At 31.8% G+C, this 23,349-nt stretch overlaps 1 protein-coding gene and 2 long non-coding RNA genes across 4 annotated transcripts in view; all 3 read right to left on the bottom strand.

Moving 5' to 3' along the window:
- LOC129922977 (uncharacterized) overlaps nt 1-3,504 on the bottom strand; it is a 161,172-nt gene extending 157,668 nt beyond the window's left edge. The window contains exons 1-2 of one of the 2 annotated variants that reach the window (XM_056011430.1): nt 3,118-3,504; nt 1,781-2,655 (exon numbers count right to left, since the gene is read on the bottom strand). In XM_056011430.1, the coding sequence (XP_055867405.1) occupies nt 2,026-2,655; nt 3,118-3,282 (795 nt within the window). In that variant the 5' untranslated portion in view covers nt 3,283-3,504 and the 3' untranslated portion in view covers nt 1,781-2,025. Of the gene's footprint in view, nt 1-1,780; nt 2,656-3,117 lie in introns of those variants that run through there. The other variant, XR_008774910.1, reaches the window with a different exon arrangement.
- A 3,269-nt stretch (nt 3,505-6,773) lies between these two features.
- LOC129922688 (uncharacterized) lies at nt 6,774-9,594 on the bottom strand. The gene is made up of 4 exons (XR_008774588.1): nt 9,132-9,594; nt 8,321-8,671; nt 7,510-7,860; nt 6,774-7,047 (listed from the first exon to the last, which is right to left on the bottom strand). It is a non-coding gene; the product is annotated as an uncharacterized LOC129922688 (long non-coding RNA).
- Nucleotides 9,595-9,947: 353 nt separating this feature from the next.
- Nucleotides 9,948-11,725, bottom strand: LOC129922945 (uncharacterized). The gene is made up of 3 exons (XR_008774869.1): nt 11,564-11,725; nt 10,753-11,103; nt 9,948-10,292 (listed from the first exon to the last, which is right to left on the bottom strand). It is a non-coding gene; the product is annotated as an uncharacterized LOC129922945 (long non-coding RNA).
- Between the last annotated feature and the right edge of the window lie 11,624 nt (nt 11,726-23,349).

The following is a 23,349-nucleotide window of genomic DNA, read 5'->3' as shown; positions in this document are numbered from 1 at the left end:
ATATCATAGCTGGTAAAAATATTAAAATACGTTGGCCTTAGTGGACTCATTTCTTGATAGTGAAAGACAAAAAAACAGCAATAATAAATAGCTCCAAAGTTTAAAGCTATAATAGTATATAGATACATATTTGGATTTTCTCTTGTTAACATGTACAAACGGTATGTAGTAGTGTATATTACTTTTCTATTTAAATACACTATTAAATATTCTGTGACTATACTACAGGATATTAAGAAGGTATATGTGTTTCCTTTTTTTATTTCCTCAGGAGATGACCCAAAATGATGCCTCTCCAGGAATCTAACAAATACATTATAAAAGCTAGTGACAATCCACAAATGTATTTTCAATGGCTTGAATGTTACAAGCTATGTCAAGAAAGCAAATTATTTATGATGTAAAAAGAAAAAAAAAGTAAAATTCCCCTTTCAGACCTTGCGATCAATTGGGCAGAAGATGTAAAGGTTAGAGAGGCCAGCACAATGACCAACTTCCTTTGTTTTTCCCCGACTAATGTCAGGTATCCATTAGAGCTGGGTGGACTCAATCACATCCTAAAGATTCCAGTCTTTACCAGGATTTGAACCAAGGACCCCTGATTAAAAAGCCAAGCGCTTTGTCACTCAGCTACTGCACCTCCCATTTGTGATGCAAAGAACAAAAATTATTGAAGATATTTTGTGTGTGTCTTAGAAAATAATTGCCTATTCTTCATTATGGGAGAACACTTCAATAAAAAGACTAAAGCATTTTATGAACAGTTGATAGTGTTAATTAATGCTTACAAAAGGCGTGGAAGTAGAAATCATTGTGTAATATTAAAAAAAGAAGTTATCTAGTGATTTAAGGTCTTTCTGTGTAGTAAATATACTGCACTCTTATCATTTCTTCTAGTATATTATGTCATTTATTGAATGATATTAAAGAGCTTCCAAATAAATATGTCTTAATATGATTCTTTTCTTTTTATTTCATAATAGTAATAGTAATAATAATCTTAATTGTCATGGAGGAAATGCATTTTTACATTTACTAGGCTAGAAAAAAATTTTATATGAAGGTCCCATAAAGAAGAGCTGTTACATTATATTCTAAAAAATGCATGACATTTGCTTATGCCTCTAAATATATTTCAAAATTGTTTTGCACTAAACAATTGTTAAGATAAAACTTGAAATTCTGCAAATCACTAAAATGCCAAATAATAAACAATATTGTGAGAGACATACTGCAATGTAGACCTATATTCTTAGATAGGAAGGGTTCAATGCACAATGTCCCTGCTGCTAATGGTGTCTGGACAGAGGATGTGAAGGATTTTACAAGGTAAAAAAATTGTGCTTTTGTGATGACAGTATGAATTGTTTTCAGCTATATGTTATAAACATAAAGGTAAGAGAGTCGAAAACCATGTCTGTATAGTATGGCTTTAATACACTGAATGACTACACAACACACATTTCGTGAACACATTCTTACGGACTAGTTACAAGCACATGTAAACATAAGAACGATAACCGATACAGAATATAATTTTCATAACATTCACCCCCGGTTCAAATTATGCTAACTAGTATTATAAACAATGAAAGAATTAAATAAGTGTAGAATAATAATAGAGATTCAAGTAAACAAACAATGTAGAATAGCATGACATTATGTAACATGTTGATATCATATGGTAAATCAAATAGCTTATTAAAATATATCATGATAGATCAAATATCACATTAAAGTCAAGTCAATAAAACCAAATGAAAATAAAGAAAATAATAGTTCCAGTAAGCTGATGAGCTTTTACACTTTGTAGTTGGGCCTAGTTCTCCTTACTCTAAGATTGTATGTGTAGTTTCATCTGCTTGAGTTTCGGACGGTCTGGCTATGTCTTCGGTGGTGCTGGTGGTTTCTTCAGGCATGATAGAATCAGTCGGTTGATTCCTGGGAGGTGAGCTTTGAACGGGGCAGCCAATATCAAGCTCTGTTCTACTCTGATTCTCATTTTCTATAACTTTTTGTTCCTCCCTAGGGGCTAACATTCGTAATGAGACAGTTTCCTCTCGGCCGTTTGGTGTACTGAGGGTTGCATGTTACCAAATCAACTTCCTCTGTTATGGGATCATATTTAGATGATCTAACGTTCTTCTTCAGCAGGACAGGACCAGGACTGGTCAACCATGTTGGCAAGGATGTCCCGCAACCACTTCTTTGGTTGAACCCAAGAAGTCGTTCATGTGGTGTCTTGTTAATTGCAGTGCATAGTAATGACAGTATGGATTGATAAGCATCATTTAGTACTAGTTCCGATTTAGCTATGTCCAATTCCTTAGAACGTTGAGCCAAGGTGATGGCTTTCCATAAAGTCCCGTTAAGTTTATCTATTTGTCCGTGACCTCTCAGGCTGTAAGGTGTCGTTCTACTGGTTGCAATTCCTCTCTCGTGGAGGAAATACTGCACCTCTGTAGACATAAACGAAGTTCCCCTGTCAATGTGGACGTACGCTGGTAATCCAAATAGGGCGAATAGTTCATTGAGACATTTAACGACCGTAGAGGAAGTCATATCGGGACATGCAAATGCAAATGGAAATCTAGAGCATTCCTTTATAATGGTAAGTAGTTCTGGAGAGCTCTCTTCACTTCCTTGTTGCTTGATCTTAAACAGAATAGTTATTGTGTTGAAATTAATATAAAAATATTCATGTGCACTTACAAATTAAAATTATTTTAAAAAATTTTTGGGAATTCATGGGGCTAATTAGAAGGTATGGTGGCTAAGCAGTTAAACACCCGGCTTCTGAACTATAGGTCCAAAGTTTGAATCCTTGTGAAATGAGGAATTTTAAATTTTGGGATCTTTTATTGCTTCTAAGTCCACCCAGCTCTTATAGTTACTTAACATAAGAAGGAGAAAAATAAAGGTGATTGGTCGTTGTGCTGGTCACATGACACCCTCATTAACTGTGGGCCACAGAATGAGATGACTTGAACATTATCTTCCCTATTGGTTGCAAGGTGTGAAGGAAAATTTTACTTTGGGACTAACTAGTATCTACAAATATTTAAATTTATTATTTCTTAAATTTAAAAAAAAGGGGAAATAACCAAAAGATCTCACCTTTTTCACTTCCAAATAAGACTGTCTTTGACTGGAAACCTCTGAAAATAATACTTTAAAACTAAAAGAATTAGACTTTTTCACCAAAAGATTTAAACAAAAACTATATACTGAAAGAATGAAAGTAAACTTTAAGAAAACAATTTTTAAAAATATAAAAAGCATGCACTAAATGGACAATAAAAGACAATATAAAAACATTTGTTGACGGCCGCCATGACAACACAATTCACAAACAAAACAAGATATTATATGAAAAAAGAATAATGTTTAAATAACTTCACCTTAATGGTAATGTCACAATGACATGTACAGTTCAGGAGAGCTCTCTTCACTTCCTTGTTTCTTGATCTTAAACAGAATAGTTATTGTGTTGAAATTAATATAAAAATATTCATGTGCACTTACAGAATAAAATTATTAAAAAAATTTTTTGTGAATTCATGGGGCTAATTAGAAGGTATGGTGGCTGAGCAGTTAAACACCCGGCTTCTGAACTATAGGTCCAAAGTTTGAATCCTTGTGAAATGAGGGATTTTAAATTTTGAGATCTTTTATTGCTTCGAAGTCCACCCAGCTCTTATAGTTACTTAACATAAGAAGGAGAAAAATAAAGGTGATTGGTCGTTGTGCTGGTCACATGACACCCTCATTAACTGTGGGCCATAGAAACAGATGACTTGAACATTATCTTCCCTATTGGTTGCAAGGTGTGAAGGAAAATTTTACTTTGGGACTAACTAGTATCTACAAATATTTAAATTTATTATTTCTTAAATTAAAAAAAAGGGGAAATAACCAAAAGATCTCACCTTTTTCACTTCCAAATAAGACTGTCTTAAACTGGAAACCTCTGAAAATAATACTTTAAAACTTAAAGAATTAGACTTTTTCTCCAAAAAATGTAAACAATAACTATATACTAAAAGAATGAAAGTAAACTTTAAGAAATAAATTTTTAAAAATATAAAAAGCATGCACTAAATAAACACTAAAAGACAATATAATAACATTTGTTGACGGCCGCCATGACAACACAATTCACAAAATAAACAAGATATTATATGAAAAAAGAATAATGTTTAAATAACTTCACCTTAATGGTAATGTCACAATGACATGTACAGTTCTGGAGAGCTCTCTTCACTTCCTTGTTTCTTGATCTTAAACAGAATAGTTATTGTGTTGAAATTTATATAAAAATATTCATGTGCACTTACAGAATAAAATTATTTAAAAAAAAATTTTTTGATTTCATGGGGCTAATTAGGTTTGGTGGCTGAGCAGTTAAACACCCGGCTTCTGAACTATAGGTCCAAAGTTTGAATGCTTGTGAAATGAGGGATTTTAAATTTTGGGATCTTTCATCGCTTCTATGTCCACCCAGCTCTTATAGTAACTTAACATAAGAAGGAGAAAAATTAAGGTGGTCGATCGTTGTGCTGGCCACATGACACCCTCATTAAATGTGGGCCACAGAAACAGATGACTTGAGCATTATCTTCCCTATTGGTTGCAAGGTGTGTAGGAAAATTTTACTTTGGGACTAACTAGTATCTACAAATATTTAAATTTATTATTTCTTAAATTTAAAAAAAAGGGGAAATAACCAAAAGATCTCACCTTTTTCACTTCCAAATAAGACTGTCTTTAACTGGAAACCTCTGAAAATAATACTTTCAAACTAAAAGAATTAGACTTTTTCACCAAAAGATTTAAACAAAAACTATATACTAAAAGAATGAAAGTAAACTTTAAGAAAACAATTTTTAAAAATATAAAAAGCATGCACTAAATGGACAATAAAAGACAAAATGAAAACATTTGTTGACGGCCGCCATGACAACACAATTCACAAACAAAACAAGATATTATATGAAAAAAGAAAAATGTTTAAATAACTTCACCTTAATGGTAATGTCACAATGACATGTACAGATCTGGAGAGCTCTCTTCACTTCCTTGTTTCTTGATCTTAAACAGAAATTTTATTGTGTTGCAATTTATATAAAAATATTCATGTGCACTTACAGAATAAAATTATTTAAAAAAAACTTTTGTGAATTCATGGGGCTAATTAGGTTTGGTGGCTGAGCAGTTAAACACCCGGCTTCTGAACTATAGGTCCAAAGTTTGAATCCTTGTGAAATGAGTGATTTTAAATTTTGGGATCTTTCATTGCTTCTATGTCCACCCACAAGATATTATATGAAAAAAGAATAATGTTTAAATAACTTCACCTTAATGGTAATGTCACAATGACATGTACAGTTCTGGAGAGCTCTCTTCACTTCCTTGTTTCTTGATCTTAAACAGAATAGTTATTGTGTTGAAATTTATATAAAAATATTCATGTGCACCTACAGAATAAAATTATTTTAAAAATTTTTTTGTGAATTCATGGGGCTAATTAGAAGGTTTGGTGGCTGAGCAGTTAAACAACCGGCTTCTGAACAATAGGTCCAAAGTTTGAATCCTTGTGAAATGAGGGATTTTAAATTTTGGGATCTTTTATTGCTTCTATGTCCACCCAGCTCTTATAGTAACTTAACATAAGAAGGAGAAAAATAAAGGTGGTCGGTCATTGTGCTGGCCACATGACACCCTCATTAACTGTGGGCCACAGAAACAGATGACTTGAACATTATCTTCCCTATTGGTTGCAAGGTGTGAAGGAAAATTTTACTTTGGGACTAACTAGTATCTACAAATATTTAAATTTATTATTTCTTAAATTAAAAAAAAAGGGGAAATAACCAAAAGATCTCACCTTTTTCACTTCCAAATAAGACTGTCTTTAACTTGAAACCTCTGAAAATAATACTTTAAAACTAAAAGAATTAGACTTTTTCACCAAAAGATTTAAACAAAAACTATATACTAAAAGAATGAAAGTAAACTTTAAGAAAACAATTTTTAAAAATATAAAAAGCATGCACTAAATCGACAATAAAAGACAAAATGAAAACATTTGTTGATGGCCGCCATGACAACACAATTCACAAACAAAACAAGATATTATATGAAAAAAGAATAATGTTTAAATAACTTCACCTTAATGGTAATGTCACAATGACATGTACAGTTCTGGAGAGCTCTCTTCACTTCCTTGTTTCTTGATCTTAAACAGAATAGTTATTGTGTTGAAATTTATAAAAAATATTCATGTGCACTTACAGAATAAAATTATTTAAAAAAAATTTTTTTGAATTCTTGGGGCTAATTAGGTTTAGTGGCTGAGCAGTTAAACACCCGGCTTCTGAACTATAGGTCCAAAGTTTGAATCCTTGTGAAATGAGGGATTTTAAATTTTGGGATCTTTCATTGCTTCTATGTCCACCCAGCTCTTATAGTAACTTAACATAAGAAGGAGAAAAATAAAGGTGGTCGGTTGTTGTGCTGGCCACATGACACCCTCATTAACTGTGGGCCACAGAAACAGATGACTTGAACATTATCTTCCCTATTGGTTGCAAGGTGTGAAGGAAAATTTTACTTTGGGACTAACTAGTATCTACAAATATTTAAATTTATTATTTCTTAAATTAAAAAAAAGGGGAAATAACCAAAAGATCTCACCTTTTTCACTTCCAAATAAGACTGTCTTAAACTGGAAACCTCTGAAAATAATACTTTAAAACTTAAAGAATTAGACTTTTTCACCAAAAGATTTAAACAAAAACTATATACTAAAAGAATGAAAGTAAACTTTAAGAAAACAATTTTTAAAAATATAAAAAGCATGCACTAAATGGACAATAAAAGACAAAATGAAAACATTTGTTGACGGCCGCCATGACAACACAATTCACAAACAAAACAAGATATTATATGAAAAAAGAATAATGTTTAAATAACTTCACCTTAATGGTAATGTCACAATGACATGTACAGTTCTGGAGAGCTCTCTTCACTTCCTTGTTTCTTGATCTTAAACAGAATAGTTATTGTGTTGAAATTTATATAAAAATATTCATGTGCACTTACAGAATAAAATTATTTAAAAATTTTTTGTGTGAATTCATGGGGCTAATTAGAAGGTATGGTGGCTGAGCAGTTAAACACCCGGCTTCTGAACTATAGGTCCAAAGTTTGAATCCTTGTGAAATGAGGGATTTTAAATTTTGGGATCTTTCATTGCTTCTAAGTCCACTCAGCTCTTATAGTAACTTAACATAAGAAGGAAAAAAATAAAGGTGGTCGGTTGTTGTGCTGGCCACATGACACCCTCATTAACTGTGGGCCACAGAAACAGATGATTTGAGCATTATCTTCCCTATTGGTTGCAAGGTGTGTAGGAAAATTTTACTTTGGGACTAACTAGTATCTACAAATATTTAAATTTATTATTTCTTAAATTAAAAAAAAGGGGAAATAACCAAAAGATCTTACCTTTTTCACTTCCAAATAAGACTGTCTTAAACTGGAAACCTCTGAAAATAATACTTTAAAACTAAAAGAATTAGACTTTTTCACCAAAAGATTTAAACAAAAACTATATACTAAAAGAATGAAAGTAAACTTTAAGAAAACAATTTTTAAAAATATAAAAAGCATGCACTAAATGGACAATAAAAGACAAAATGAAAACATTTGTTGACGGCTGCCATGACAACACAATTCACAAACAAAACAAGATATTATATGAAAAAAGAATAATGTTTAAATAACTTCACTTTAATGGTAATGTCACAATGACATGTACAGTTCTGGAGAGCTCTCTTCACTTCCTTGTTTCTTGATCTTAAACAGAATAGTTATTGTGTTGAAATTTATATAAAAATATTCATGTGCACTTACAGAATAAAATTATTTTTAAAAAATTTTTTTGATTTCATGGGGCTAATTAGGTTTGGTGGCTGAGCAGTTAAACACCCGGCTTCTGAACTATAGGTCAAAAGTTTGAATCCTTGTGAAATGAGGGATTTTAAATTTTGGGATCTTACATTGCTTCTATGTCCACCCAGCTCTTATAGTAACTTAACATAAGAAGGAGAAAAATTAAGGTGGTCGATAGTTGTGCTGGCCACATGACACCCTCATTAACTGTGGGCCACAGAAACAGATGACTTGAGCATTATCTTCCCTATTGGTTGCAAGGTGTGAAGGAAAATTTTACTTTGGGACTAACTAGTATCTACAAATATTTAAATTTATTATTTCTTAAATTTAAAAAAAAGGGGAAATAACCAAAAGATCTCACCTTTTTCACTTCCAAATAAGACTGTCTTTAACTGGAAACCTCTGAAAATAATACTTTAAAACTAAAAGAATTAGACTTTTTCACCAAAAGATTTAAACAATAACTATATACTAAAAGAATGAAAGTAAACTTTAAGAAAACAATTTTTAAAAATATAAAAAGCATGCACTAAATGGACAATAAAAGACAAAATGAAAACATTTGTTGACGGCCGCCATGACAACACAATTCACAAACAAAACAAGATATTATATGAAAAAAGAATAATGTTTAAATAACTTCACCTTAATGGTAATGTCACAATGACATGTACAGTTCTGGAGAGCTCTCTTCACTTCCTTGTTTCTTGATCTTAAACAGAATAGTTATTGTGTTGAAATTTATATAAAAATATTCATGTGCACTTACAGAATAAAATTATTTTAAAAAATGTTTTTTGAATTCATGGGGCTAATTAGGTTTGGTGGCTGAGCAGTTAAACACCCGGCTTCTGAACTATAGGTCCAAAGTTTGAATCCTTGTGAAATGAGGGATTTTAAATTTTGGGATCTTTCATTGCTTCTATGTCCACCCAGCTCTTATAGTAACTTAACATAAGAAATAGAAAAATTAAGGTGGTCGATCGTTGTGCTGGCCACATGACACCCTCATTAACTGTGGGCCACAGAAACAGATGACTTGAGCATTATCTTCCCTATTGGTTGCAAGGTGTGTAGGAAAATTTTACTTTGGGACTAACTAGTATCTACAAATATTTAAATTTATTATTTCTTAAATTTAAAAAAAAGGGGAAATAACCAAAAAATCTCACCTTTTTCACTTCCAAATAAGACTGTCTTTAACTGGAAACCTCTGAAAATAATACTTTAAAACTAAAAGAATTAGACTTTTTCACCAAAAGATTTAAACAATAACTATATACTAAAAGAATGAAAGTAAACTTTAAGAAAACAATTTTAAAAAATATAAAAAGCATGCACTAAATGGACAATAAAAGACAAAATGAAAACATTTGTTGACGGCCGCCATGACAACACAATTCACAAACAAAACAAGATATTATATGAAAAAAGAATAATGTTTAAATAACTTCACCTTAATGGTAATGTCACAATGACATGTACAGTTCTGGAGAGCTCTCTTCACTTCCTAGTTTCTTGATCTTAAACAGAATAGTTATTGTGTTGAAATTTATATAAAAATATTCATGTGCACTTACAGAATAAAATTATTTAAAAAAAATTTTTTTGAATTCATGGGGCTAATTAGGTTTGGTGGCTGAGCAGTTAAACACACGGCTTCTGAACTATAGGTCCAAAGTTTGAATCCTTGTGAAATGAGGGATTTTAAATTTTGGGATCTTTCATTGCTTCTATGTCCACCCAGCTCTTATAGTAACTTAACATAAGAAGGAGAAAAATTAAGGTGGTCGATCGTTGTGCTGGCCACATGACACCCTCATTAACTGTGGGCCACAGAAACAGATGACTTGAGCATTATCTTCCCTATTGGTTGCAAGGTGTGTAGGAAAATTTTACTTTGGGACTAACTAGTATCTACAAATATTTAAATTTATTATTTCTTAAATTAAAAAAAAGGGGAAATAACCAAAAGATCTTACCTTTTTCACTTCCAAATAAGACTGTCTTAAACTGGAAACCTCTGAAAATAATACTTTAAAACTAAAAGAATTAGACTTTTTCACCAAAAGATTTAAACAAAAACTATATACTAAAAGAATGAAAGTAAACTTTAAGAAAACAATTTTTAAAAATATAAAAAGCATGCACTAAATGGACAATAAAAGACAAAATGAAAACATTTGTTGACGGCCGCCATGACAACACAATTCACAAACAAAACAAGATATTATATGAAAAAAGAATAATGTTTAAATAACTTCACCTTAATGGTAATGTCACAATGACATGTACAGTTCTGGAGAGCTCTCTTCACTTCCTTGTTTCTTGATCTTAAACAGAATAGTTATTGTGTTGAAATTTTTATAAAAATATTCATGTGCACTTACAGAATAAAATTATTTTAAAAAATGTTTTTTGATTTCATGGTGCTAATTAGGTTTGGTGGCTGAGCAGTTAAACACCCGGCTTCTGAACTATAGGTCCAAAGTTTGAATCCTTGTGAAATGAGGGATTTTAAATTTTGGGATCTTTCATTGCTTCTATGTCCACCCAGCTCTTATAGTAACTTAACATAAGAAGGAGAAAAATTAAGGTGGTCGATCGTTGTGCTGGCCACATGACACCCTCATTAACTGTGGGCCACAGAAACAGATGACTTGAGCATTATCTTCCTTATTGGTTGCAAGGTGTGTAGGAAAATTTTACTTTGGGACTAACTAGTATCTACAAATATTTAAATTTATTATTTCTTAAATTTAAAAAAAAGGGGAAATAACCAAAAGATCTCACCTTTTTCACTTCCAAATAAGACTGTCTTTAACTGGAAACCTCTGAAAATAATACTTTCAAACTAAAAGAATTAGACTTTTTCACCAAAAGATTTAAACAAAAACTATATACTAAAAGAATGAAAGTAAACTTTAAGAAAACAATTTTTAAAAATATAAAAAGCATGCACTAAATGGACAATAAAAGACAAAATGAAAACATTTGTTGACGGCCGCCATGACAACACAATTCACAAACAAAACAAGATATTATATGAAAAAAGAATAATGTTTAAATAACTTCACCTTAATGGTAATGTCACAATGACATGTACAGTTCTGGAGAGCTCTCTTCACTTCCTTGTTTCTTGATCTTAAACAGAAATTTTATTGTGTTGCAATTTATATAAAAATATTCATGTGCACTTACAGAATAAAATTATTTAAAAAAAACTTTTGTGAATTCATGGGGCTAATTAGGTTTGGTGGCTGAGCAGTTAAACACCCGGCTTCTGAACTATAGGTCCAAAGTTTGAATCCTTGTGAAATGAGTGATTTTAAATTTTGGGATCTTTCATTGCTTCTATGTCCACCCAGCTCTTATAGTAACTTAACATAAGAAGGAGAAAAATTAAGGTGGTCGATCGTTGTGCTGGCCACATGACACCCTCATTAACTGTGGGCCACAGAAACAGATGACTTGAACATTATCTTCCCTATTGGTTGCAAGGTGTGAAGGAAAATTTTACTTTGGGACTAACTAGTATCTACAAATATTTAAATTTATTATTTCTTAAATTAAAAAAAAAGGGGAAATAACCAAAAGATCTCACCTTTTTCACTTCCAAATAAGACTGTCTTTGATTAGAAATCTCTGAAAATAATACTTTCAAACTAAAAGAATTAGATTTATTCACGAAAAGATTTAAACAATAACTATATACTAAAAGAATGAAAGTAAACTTTAAGAAAACAATTTTTTAAAATATAAAAAGCATGCACTAAATAAACACTAAAAGACAATATAATAACATTTGTTGACGGCCGCCATGACAACACAATTCACAAAATAAACAAGATATTATATGAAAAAAGAATAATGTTTAAATAACTTCACCTTAATGGTAATGTCACAATGACATGTACAGTTCTGGAGAGCTCTCTTCACTTCCTTGTTTCTTGATCTTAAACAGAATAGTTATTGTGTTGAAATTTATATAAAAATATTCATGTGCACTTACAAAATAAAATTATTTAAAAAAAAATTTTTTGATTTCATGGGGCTAATTAGGTTTGGTGGCTGAGCAGTTAAACACCCGGCTTCTGAACTATAGGTCCAAAGTTTGAATGCTTGTGAAATGAGGGATTTTAAATTTTGGGATCTTTCATCGCTTCTATGTCCACCCAGCTCTTATAGTAACTTAACATAAGAAGGAGAAAAATTAAGGTGGTCGATCGTTGTGCTGGCCACATGACACCCTCATTAAATGTGGGCCACAGAAACAGATGACTTGAGCATTATCTTCCCTATTGGTTGCAAGGTGTGTAGGAAAATTTTACTTTGGGACTAACTAGTATCTACAAATATTTAAATTTATTATTTCTTAAATTTAAAAAAAAGGGGAAATAACCAAAAGATCTCACCTTTTTCACTTCCAAATAAGACTGTCTTTAACTGGAAACCTCTGAAAATAATACTTTCAAACTAAAAGAATTAGACTTTTTCACCAAAAGATTTAAACAAAAACTATATACTAAAAGAATGAAAGTAAACTTTAAGAAAACAATTTTTAAAAATATAAAAAGCATGCACTAAATGGACAATAAAAGACAAAATGAAAACATTTGTTGACGGCCGCCATGACAACACAATTCACAAACAAAACAAGATATTATATGAAAAAAGAAAAATGTTTAAATAACTTCACCTTAATGGTAATGTCACAATGACATGTACAGATCTGGAGAGCTCTCTTCACTTCCTTGTTTCTTGATCTTAAACAGAAATTTTATTGTGTTGCAATTTATATAAAAATATTCATGTGCACTTACAGAATAAAATTATTTAAAAAAAACTTTTGTGAATTCATGGGGCTAATTAGGTTTGGTGGCTGAGCAGTTAAACACCCGGCTTCTGAACTATAGGTCCAAAGTTTGAATCCTTGTGAAATGAGTGATTTTAAATTTTGGGATCTTTCATTGCTTCTATGTCCACCCAGCTCTTATAGTAACTTAACATAAGAAGGAGAAAAATTAAGGTGGTCGATCGTTGTGCTGGCCACATGACACCCTCATTAACTGTGGGCCACAGAAACAGATGACTTGAACATTATCTTCCCTATTGGTTGCAAGGTGTGAAGGAAAATTTTACTTTGGGACTAACTAGTATCTACAAATATTTAAATTTATTATTTCTTAAATTAAAAAAAAAGGGGAAATAACCAAAAGATCTCACCTTTTTCACTTCCAAATAAGACTGTCTTTGATTAGAAATCTCTGAAAATAATACTTTCAAACTAAAAGAATTAGATTTATTCACGAAAAGATTTAAACAATAACTATATATTAAAAGAATGAAAGTAAACTTTAAGAAAACAATTTTTAAAAATATAAAAAGCATGCACTAAATAAACACTTAAAGACAATATAATAACATTTGTTGACGGCCGCCATGACAACACAATTCACAAACAAAACAAGATATTATATGAAAAAAGAATGTTTAAATAACTTCACCTTAATGGTAATGTCACAATGACATGTACAGTTCTGGAGAGCTCTCTTCACTTCCTTGTTTCTTGATCTTAAACAGAAATTTTATTGTGTTGCAATTTATATAAAAATATTCATGTGCACTTACAGAATAAAATTATTTAAAAAAAACTTTTGTGAATTCATGGGGCTAATTAGGTTTGGTGGCTGAGCAGTTAAACACCCGGCTTCTGAACTATAGGTCCAAAGTTTGAATCCTTGTGAAATGAGGGATTTTAAATTTTGGGATCTTTCATTGCTTCTATGTCCACCCAGCTCTTATAGTAACTTAACATAAGAAGGAGAAAAATTAAGGTGGTCGATCGTTGTGCTGGCCACATGACACCCTCATTAACTGTGGGCCACAGAAACAGATGACTTGAACATTATCTTCCCTATTGGTTGCAAGGTGTGAAGGAAAATTTTACTTTGGGACTAACTAGTATCTACAAATATTTAAATTTATTATTTCTTAAATTAAAAAAAAAGGGGAAATAACCAAAAGATCTCACCTTTTTCTTTTCCAAATAAGACTGTCTTTGATTACAAATCTCTGAAAATAATACTTTCAAACTAAAAGAATTAGATTTATTCACGAAAAGATTTAAACAATAACTATATACTAAAAGAATGAAAGTAAACTTTAAGAAAACAATTTTTAAAAATATAAAAAGCATGCACTAAATAAACACCAAAAGACAATATAATAACATTTGTTGACGGCCGCCATGACAACACAATTCACAAAATAAACAAGATATTATATGAAAAAAGAATAATGTTTAAATAACTTCACCTTAATGGTAATGTCACAATGACATGTACAGTTCTGGAGAGCTCTCTTCACTTCCTTGTTTCTTGATCTTAAACAGAATAGTTATTGTGTTGAAATTTTTATAAAAATATTCATGTGCACTTACAGAATAAAATTATTTTAAAAAAATTTTTTTGATTTCATGGGGCTAATTAGGTTTGGTGGCTGAGCAGTTAAACACCCGGCTTCTGAACTATAGGTCCAAAGTTTGAATCCTTGTGAAATGAGGGATTTTAAATTTTGGGATCTTTCATTGCTTCTATGTCCACCCAGCTCTTATAGTAACTTAACATAAGAAGGAGAAAAATTAAGGTGGTCGATCGTTGTGCTGGCCACATGACACCCTCATTAACTGTGGGCCACAGAAACAGATGACTTGAGCATTATCTTCCTTATTGGTTGCAAGGTGTGTAGGAAAATTTTACTTTGGGACTAACTAGTATCTACAAATATTTAAATTTATTATTTCTTAAATTTAAAAAAAAGGGGAAATAACCAAAAGATCTCACCTTTTTCACTTCCAAATAAGACTGTCTTTGATTAGAAATCTCTGAAAATAATTTTTTCAAACTAAAAGAATTAGATTTATTCACGAAAAGATTTAAACAATAACTATATACTAAAAGAATGAAAGTAAACTTTAAGAAAACAATTTTTAAAAATATAAAAAGCATGCACTAAATAAACACTAAAAGACAATATAATAACATTTGTTGATTGCCGCCATGACAACACAATTCACAAACAAAACAAGATATTATATGAAAAAAGAATGTTTAAATAACTTCACCTTAATGGTAATGTCACAATGACATGTACAGTTCTGGAGAGCTCTCTTCACTTCCTTGTTTCTTGATCTTAAACAGAATAGTTATTGTGTTGAAATTTATATAAAAATATTCATGTGCACTTACAGAATAAAATTATTTTAAAAAATTTTTTTTGAATTCATGGGGCTAATTAGGTTTGGTGGCTGAGCAGTTAAACACCCGGCTTCTGAACTATAGGTCCAAAGTTTGAATCCTTGTGAAATGAGGGATTTTAAATTTTGGGATCTTTCATTGCTTCTATGTCCACCCAGCTCTTATAGTAACTTAACATAAGAAGGAGAAAAATTAAGGTGGTCGATCGTTGTGCTGGCCACATGACACCCTCATTAACTGTGGGCCACAGAAACAGATGACTTGAACATTATCTTCCCTATTGGTTGCAAGGTGTGAAGGAAAATTTTACTTTGGGACTAACTAGTATCTACAAATATTTAAATTTATTATTTCTTAAATTAAAAAAAAAGGGGAAATAACCAAAAGATCTCACCTTTTTCACTTCCAAATAAGACTGTCTTTGATTAGAAATCTCTGAAAATAATACTTTCAAACTAAAAGAATTAGATTTATTCACGAAAAGATTTAAACAATAACTATATACTAAAAGAATGAAAGTAAACTTTAAGAAAACAATTTTTAAAAATATAAAAAGCATGCACTAAATAAACACTAAAAGACAATATAATAACATTTGTTGACGGCCGCCATGACAACACAATTCACAAAATAAACAAGATATTATATGAAAAAAGAATAATGTTTAAATAACTTCACCTTAATGGTAATGTCACAATGACATGTACAGTTCTGGAGAGCTCTCTTCACTTCCTTGTTTCTTGATCTTAAACAGAATAGTTATTGTGTTGAAATTTTTATAAAAATATTCATGTGCACTTACAGAATAAAATTATTTTAAAAAAATTTTTTTGATTTCATGGGGCTAATTAGGTTTGGTGGCTGAGCAGTTAAACACCCGGCTTCTGAACTATAGGTCCAAAGTTTGAATCCTTGTGAAATGAGGGATTTTAAATTTTGGGATCTTTTATTGCTTCTAACTCCACCCAGCTCTTATAGTAACTTAACATAAGAAGGAGAAAAATAAAGGTGGTCGGTCGTTGTGCTGGCCACATGACACCCTCATTAACTGTGGGCCACAGAAACAGATGACTTGAACATTATCTTCCCTATTGGTTGCAAGGTGTGAAGGAAAATTTTACTTTGGGACTAACTAGTATCTACAAATATTTAATTTTATTATTTCTTAAATTTAAAAAAAAGGGGAAATAACCAAAAGATCTCACCTTTTTCACTTCCAAATAAGACTGTCTTTAACTGGAAACCTCTGAAAATAATACTTTCAAACTAAAAGAATTAGACTTTTTCACCAAAAGATTTAAAGAAAAAAAACTATATACTGGAAGGGTAAACTAAACTTAAAAAAAACTTTAACTATATATAAATATATTCTTTCTGATTTAAAAAAGGGAAATAATCAAAAGATCTGAACTGTTTCAACTTACTTTTTCACTTCTAAATAGGAATGTCCTAGTAATACGTCTTTATCTAAAAAACTTGATATGACATCATGTAGGAATATCAACTGTAAAAAAAATACTTTTAAACTCAAAAAATTAGAAATATTCTTTTAGTGATTTAAGCTAAACAGTGTAATAACTTTAAACTAACTGCACCTTAATCACAATGTCCCAGTGACATGTAAAGTTATCTTGGATATCTTCCCATGACTACATGTATAATTCTTGTCTTGAAGGTAATCTGAAAAATACTTTTTAAAAAAATGTCTAATAGTAGATTTTTTAAAGAATCTCTTTACTAATTTCATATTTAAGCTAATCTTTATTAAATACAAAAAGTTTAGAAAAGTAACACAGGGAAAAAGAGTTTAGTTTGAAATTAGCAGAAAGATTGGAATACATAATGACACAAATGTTTAGGAAATGCAGAAACACTAGAGCATTCTTATCTATTCTGTGTTTTTTCATAACCTTCAGAGTTCCCCATCCAAAGTACTGGTGCATAAGCAACTTGACCAGCAGAAATCTTAAGCCTCCATTAGATATTGATAAACCTAAAGCAGTGGTCAGCCAGATGGTCAAACACCAACCAATCAAAAATCATCTTCTTGAGAAAGTATAAGTTCATACATCATGTACTACACACAACACTTAATCATGGTCACTAATGGATAAGGAATGATTGCATGCTGAAGACATCTGGACTTTGGACATCTTGAATTATCACCTGGCACTGAGGATGTGATGGGCACATATCAGGTGAAATGTATTTAGTTTTTGTGCTTGACTCTCATTTATCTTGAGGCACCCCCCCCAATCAATCCTATTCATTTTTGGTATACTTAGGGAACACATGGGCATAGCAAGGATATTTTTTAAGGAGGGGGGAATAATTATTTTGTACATTGATAATGTGCATATATTTATATACACTCTAAATTTACATAATGAGTGTTCATTACAGTTAATCTGTTTATTTTCTCTTTAGCGGTGAATCTTTGGTAGCATTTTTTCATGTATCCTGAAATGCATTTTTCTGATGTGTCTACAGTGTAATGTCCTGCCATTCTTCTAACCAAAAAAAATTGGAGGTCCAATATAAGAAAAACTATTCACAGCCTTTTATCATTCCAGGGGGGTATGAAAACTTAAAACATTATGGAATTTGGTGACTGTATTTTGCTATAGTTGTTCTTTTTAACTTTTTAACTCTTTTTTCTGTAACTAAAAAGTGCAAGTCAAAAATCACATTTTATTAATGGAGTCGCCATTTTAGGAAGTGGGACCTGGCTAAACTAAGCCCATAAAATTTGGAGACATGTTTGCTTTAGTTTTTCTCAGGATGTTCATGATTTCTCATATATGAACTTAAATAATTTAACCCAAAAACAAGTGACATTTTATTTTGAGAAAAGGGGGATGAACACCCAAACCTCCCCCCTCCACCGGATCTGCCAATGAGTCACTAAGTTTTAGGTACATCCATGGCACTATTTTAACTACCAGCATCTTTAGATATAACATTTTAAAATAATCTTTATTGTAGAGTATTTGGTTTATCAGTATAAATTATGTGGCTGCTCAAATGAACATTCTCAAATTGTGTTGCTCAACATATCTAAATGTTTTGCTCTGCTTGGGATCACCCATCTATATCATTTAGATGGCAGAGCCATGTACAAAGAAATGACCATGCCAAACAAACTAGGCAGTATTAATTTCCTTCCCCGCAAAGAGCAATCTACAATCTTCCAACTAAGGACAGGACACACACCTCTTAAATTACCATCTTAACAAAATAAATCCCACACATCTACCCTATTGTAGACTTGCACCCACCCTTATGAAACCATGAACCACATCCTCTGTGAATGCCCCTTCCTAATCCATCTTAGGCAGACCATACTACCATTTCAACCCAACATAACCAACACCCTGTAAGGCAGTGCTGAACAACTGAAGAGAAAGCACACTATTTTTCCTTGGTACAGTCTGCAAAAGAACTCACAGCTCAGCACCAAAAAGCTGGCTAGAAGAAGAAGTATCATTTAGATATAATCTTCCAAAGAATATTTATTGTAAAGTACTTGGTTTATTAACCATAAGTTAAATGGCTGCCAAAATGAGCATTCTTAAGTTTGAATCTTAATGGTGGCTAGTAAGCTCAACTTAAGATTTAAATTAAAATAAGATATGTTTTTAAAGTCAGCAGAAAATCACCTATTGCCATCCAAGGAGAATGCTAAAGAATGTGATTTGGTCAGAGCTCATAAAGAATGCTGTGACAGCATGAAAGCATCTAATGCATAAGAAAAATTTAAATGTCAAGCTTTAAAAAGTTCTGGGTAATAGAAGCAAGCTTTTAAGTTCTTGATTCTGAATCAGCTACTTAAAGTAATTGTTGATTTATTCATTCAAATGAAATTGAACTGACAAAAAATACTATTTTAAATTAATTTGATTTAGCTTTATTGACTTTTTTTTTAAAAATCCCTACATTAGAATGACCTTTTTACAATAGTCCTCAAATAATTATGATTTAATAATCATGGTTTTTAATGACTCTTTCTGTAACATCGATCAATTAATTATTTCTTTGATTTAGAATATTCACACTAGGATCTAACAAAGAAAAGTACAAGAAAATAAGATGAATAGCTCACATAAAACATTTTCAGCTTGACAAAAAATAGTTCAAAGAAAAGACATGCATATCAGAAGAGACTGCATTGAAAAAAACAGACCCAGAAACAAAACCAAATTTATGAACTGAATAAATGAAAGGATCTAGTAAGAGGATATTGTTTAACAAGTATATGTTCATTATTAGGCTAATAGACAAAATGAAACAGTTGATATTAGAGTTAACCTAGCCTGACCTTGAAATATTTTTCACCAGAAATATCATTTGATGATGAAGAAAGAATAAGTCTTTTATTCAAGTCAAATGTAAGTTATCTACTGAAGGGGTAGTGCAGATAGTCATTAACATTTTTACACTAGATAGTGGCTTATTCAACCCAAATTCTAAATCAGCAGTAATCATAGACCTGCTATTTGCCCAGAAAATGATCTGTAGAGCATTATCAGTTCAGACTTCGGCCACACATTAAACACACACACACACACACACACAAAGACTGAAGTCATATTTGCCTGCTCCAGGTAAAGCCTACTTGGATACAAGCATTAAGATAAATGGACAGAAAATAAATTCAGTGGACAGATTCACCTATCTAGGCAGCACACTCTCCAGAAAAGGCAAGTGCATCCTATAAAAGACTTATAAAAATATTTGGAACAAACACAAAGCTAGGGGTCAATCAAGCTCTCATCCTCCCTACATTGCTCTATGCCTCATAAATGTGGACATTATATAGAAAACATGCAAAAGAACTGAACCACTTCCACATGACATGTCTCAGAAAATACTGAATGTTAAAAGGCAAGAAAAAATAACTCATACTGAAGTCCTTCAAAGAGCATGCCTACAAAGCATTCACACAATCCTGATGCAGTCCCAGCTGTGATGAGCAAGACATATTTGCAGAATGGAAGACTCCTGCATCCCTAAAACAATGCCTTCAGCATTGACTTTGCCACGTGGGAGAAGGAAGCATCATGACCTTGTACTATGAAAACTGGTGCATAAATTGCAGAAGACAAGAAAACAGCACTGGCAGAAGCAAAGCGTCAAGAGAAAGAAAAGCAAGGCCAACAACTCTAGCTCCAGCTGAAATAACCTGCTCAGTATGTAGCCATACATTCCAGGCTCACGTTGGTCTCAATAGCCACATGAAGAGACACAAAACCCCAGTGCAAAGCCCTAAACCCCTTAGATGACTAAAGTGATTATCATCAAACCACAATGGGCAATATATATAATAGTAGATAATAGTCACAAGTAAATAATATATTCAGATAAGCCTATACTGCTTCTAAGAATCTTGTTTAATATTTGTGATTTCTTAACCAACATATGTCTTCAACTACAAGAAAATCAAAGATAAAGTTTAATTTAGAAAAGAAACTGGTCAGAAAGGTGAGCCATGTGTGAATCCTGAGATATATTTAATAGTTTTCTGCTTGAAAAGTTTCTTTTTTTTTTAGTTTAGGAAAAAAAGATGACTATATCATTGCTTACAGCTTTTCAGGACAGTAATTTGAAGTAAGAAGCTCCTAGTTTTCATAAAGACCTTTAAAAGTCATAATTCTATCTTTGTACTGAAAATCTAGTCATGGCTCTAAAAAGAGCTTTTCATTTTGGATTGTAATAACCTGTTCTGGTTCTAGTTGATGGTGGCTTTAACACTTAGACATCCAAGTTTTTTTTTATCCATTTGAAGTTGAAAAGAAATATTTCATAATATTCAGTATTACTCAACGTTCATCAGGTTGATACTGGACTTAAAAAGGACTTAACTTCTGTACTTGTCAAAAGTTTTATTTCCTCAGTCTTTATATTATCCAGATCAGTATCAAATTTATTTCTAGCAGGCGATATACATGGCCCTGAAAAGGACCTGGGTGTACTTCTGTAGATGTGAATATATATAATCCATTTTCTACATTTTACTTTCTTATGTAGTCTTAATCAGTAGCACTTTCCTCCTACTGGCCCTAAAAAGGGCCCAATACACTTCTAAAGCTAATTAATATACTCCATATGTTATGTTGTAGTGCTTATAGAAGTTGAAATGAGTAGAATCTTTTTTTGAGAAGGTACTAGCCCTAAAAAGGACTTGTTTAACTTGTGTAGTTGTCTAAATTATTCTCAGCCACTTTTCTCAAAGGGAAGTATACATCAGTTCAGAAGTAATAATCAGTTCAGACAAAAACAGAAAAGTTCTAATGTTAGTTGGTCTAAATTTCCAGTTCCAAGTTAAAGAGAAGCTATTAAATCAACAGAGTTGATAGGCATGAAATAGTTGAGAGGAAAATTGTAAATTATGGAAAAATTATCATGATGTCTTGATCAGAAGCAGTTTAAATAAAAATAAAAGAATTATCCAAAAAATGATCCTATTCTTTTTCTGACATCTATTTGAACTGAACCCTTCCTCCCAAAGAAAAGAACAGATCAATGAATACATCAGTGAAAATAGAATACTAACAGAAATGACTTAGTTATAGTGATAAAGGTCCTATTCTAATTCTAGATTCTAAGTTGGATTGAACCCCTCCTCCCCAAGAGAAGAACAGATCCACAAAGACATCAGTCAAATAGAAAAATAACAAGGAAAAGAATTAATTGTAGTGATAAAGGTCCTATTCTAATTCTAGAGTCTAAGTTGGATTGAACCCCTCCTCCCCAAGAGAAGAACAGATCCACAAAGACATCAGTCAAATAGAAAAAAAACAAGGAAAAGAATTAATTGTAGTGATAAAGGTCCTATTCTAATTCTAGAGTCTAAGTTGGATTGAACCCCTCCTCCCCAAGAGAAGAACAGATCCACAAAGACATCAGTCAAATAGAAAAATAACAAGGAAAAGAATTAATTGTAGTGATAAAGGTCCTATTCTAATTCTAGAGTCTAAGTTGGATTGAACCCCTCCTCCCCAAGAGAAGAACAGATCCACAAAGACATCAGTCAAATAGAAAAATAACAAGGAAAAGAATTAATTGTAGTGATAAAGGTCCTATTCTAATTCTAGAGTCTAAGTTGGATTGAACCCCTCCTCCCCAAGAGAAGAACAGATCCACAAAGACATCAGTCAAATAGAAAAATAACAAGGAAAAGAATTAATTGTAGTGATAAAGGTCCTATTCTAATTCTAGATTCTAAGTTGGATTGAACCCCTCCTCCCCAAGAGAAGAACAGATCCACAAAGACATCAGTCAAATAGAAAAAAAACAAGGAAAAGAATTAATTGTAGTGATAAAGGTCCTATTCTAATTCTAGAGTCTAAGTTGGATTGAACCCCTCCTCCCCAAGAGAAGAACAGATCCACAAAGACATCAGTCAAATAGAAAAAAAACAAGGAAAAGAATTAATTGTAGTGATAAAGGTCCTATTCTAATTCTAGAGTCTAAGTTGGATTGAACCCCTCCTCCCCAAGAGAAGAACAGATCCACAAAGACATCAGTCAAATAGAAAAATAACAAGGAAAAGAATTAATTGTAGTGATAAAGGTCCTATTCTAATTCTAGAGTCTAAGTTGGATTGAACCCCTCCTCCCCAAGAGAAGAACAGATCCACAAAGACATCAGTCAAATAGAAAAAAAACAAGGAAAAGAATTAATTGTAGTGATAAAGGTCCTATTCTAATTCTAGAGTCTAAGTTGGATTGAACCCCTCCTCCCCAAGAGAAGAACAGATCCACAAAGACATCAGTCAAATAGAAAAATAACAAGGAAAAGAATTAATTGTAGTGATAAAGGTCCTATTCTAATTCTAGAGTCTAAGTTGGATTGAACCCCTCCTCCCCAAGAGAGGCAGATTAACAAAGACATCAAAGTGGAAATAATGGAAATTTGGTTTACTGCAGGTCAGTGTAAAATAGGACAATTTACACCCACTAAAGGATTGAGATAATGAAGAGAATAAAATTAGACTTGCAAATAATGTAAGTAGAAACCCTGTGCTACAGAAAAATATTTGAGCTCAAAACTGCTGTCATGATGTTCACAAAAAGCATGAAATAATTGCTGAAAAGTAATTAACTGCAAAAAGAAAAATAATCTTCACATC

Source organism: Biomphalaria glabrata, chromosome 14 (genome assembly GCF_947242115.1).
Source record: "Biomphalaria glabrata chromosome 14, xgBioGlab47.1, whole genome shotgun sequence".
Classification (NCBI taxonomy): Eukaryota; Metazoa; Mollusca; class Gastropoda; family Planorbidae; genus Biomphalaria; species Biomphalaria glabrata.
The sequence above is the reverse complement of the archived record's forward strand: the minus strand, read 5'-3'. Positions and strand labels throughout refer to the sequence as shown.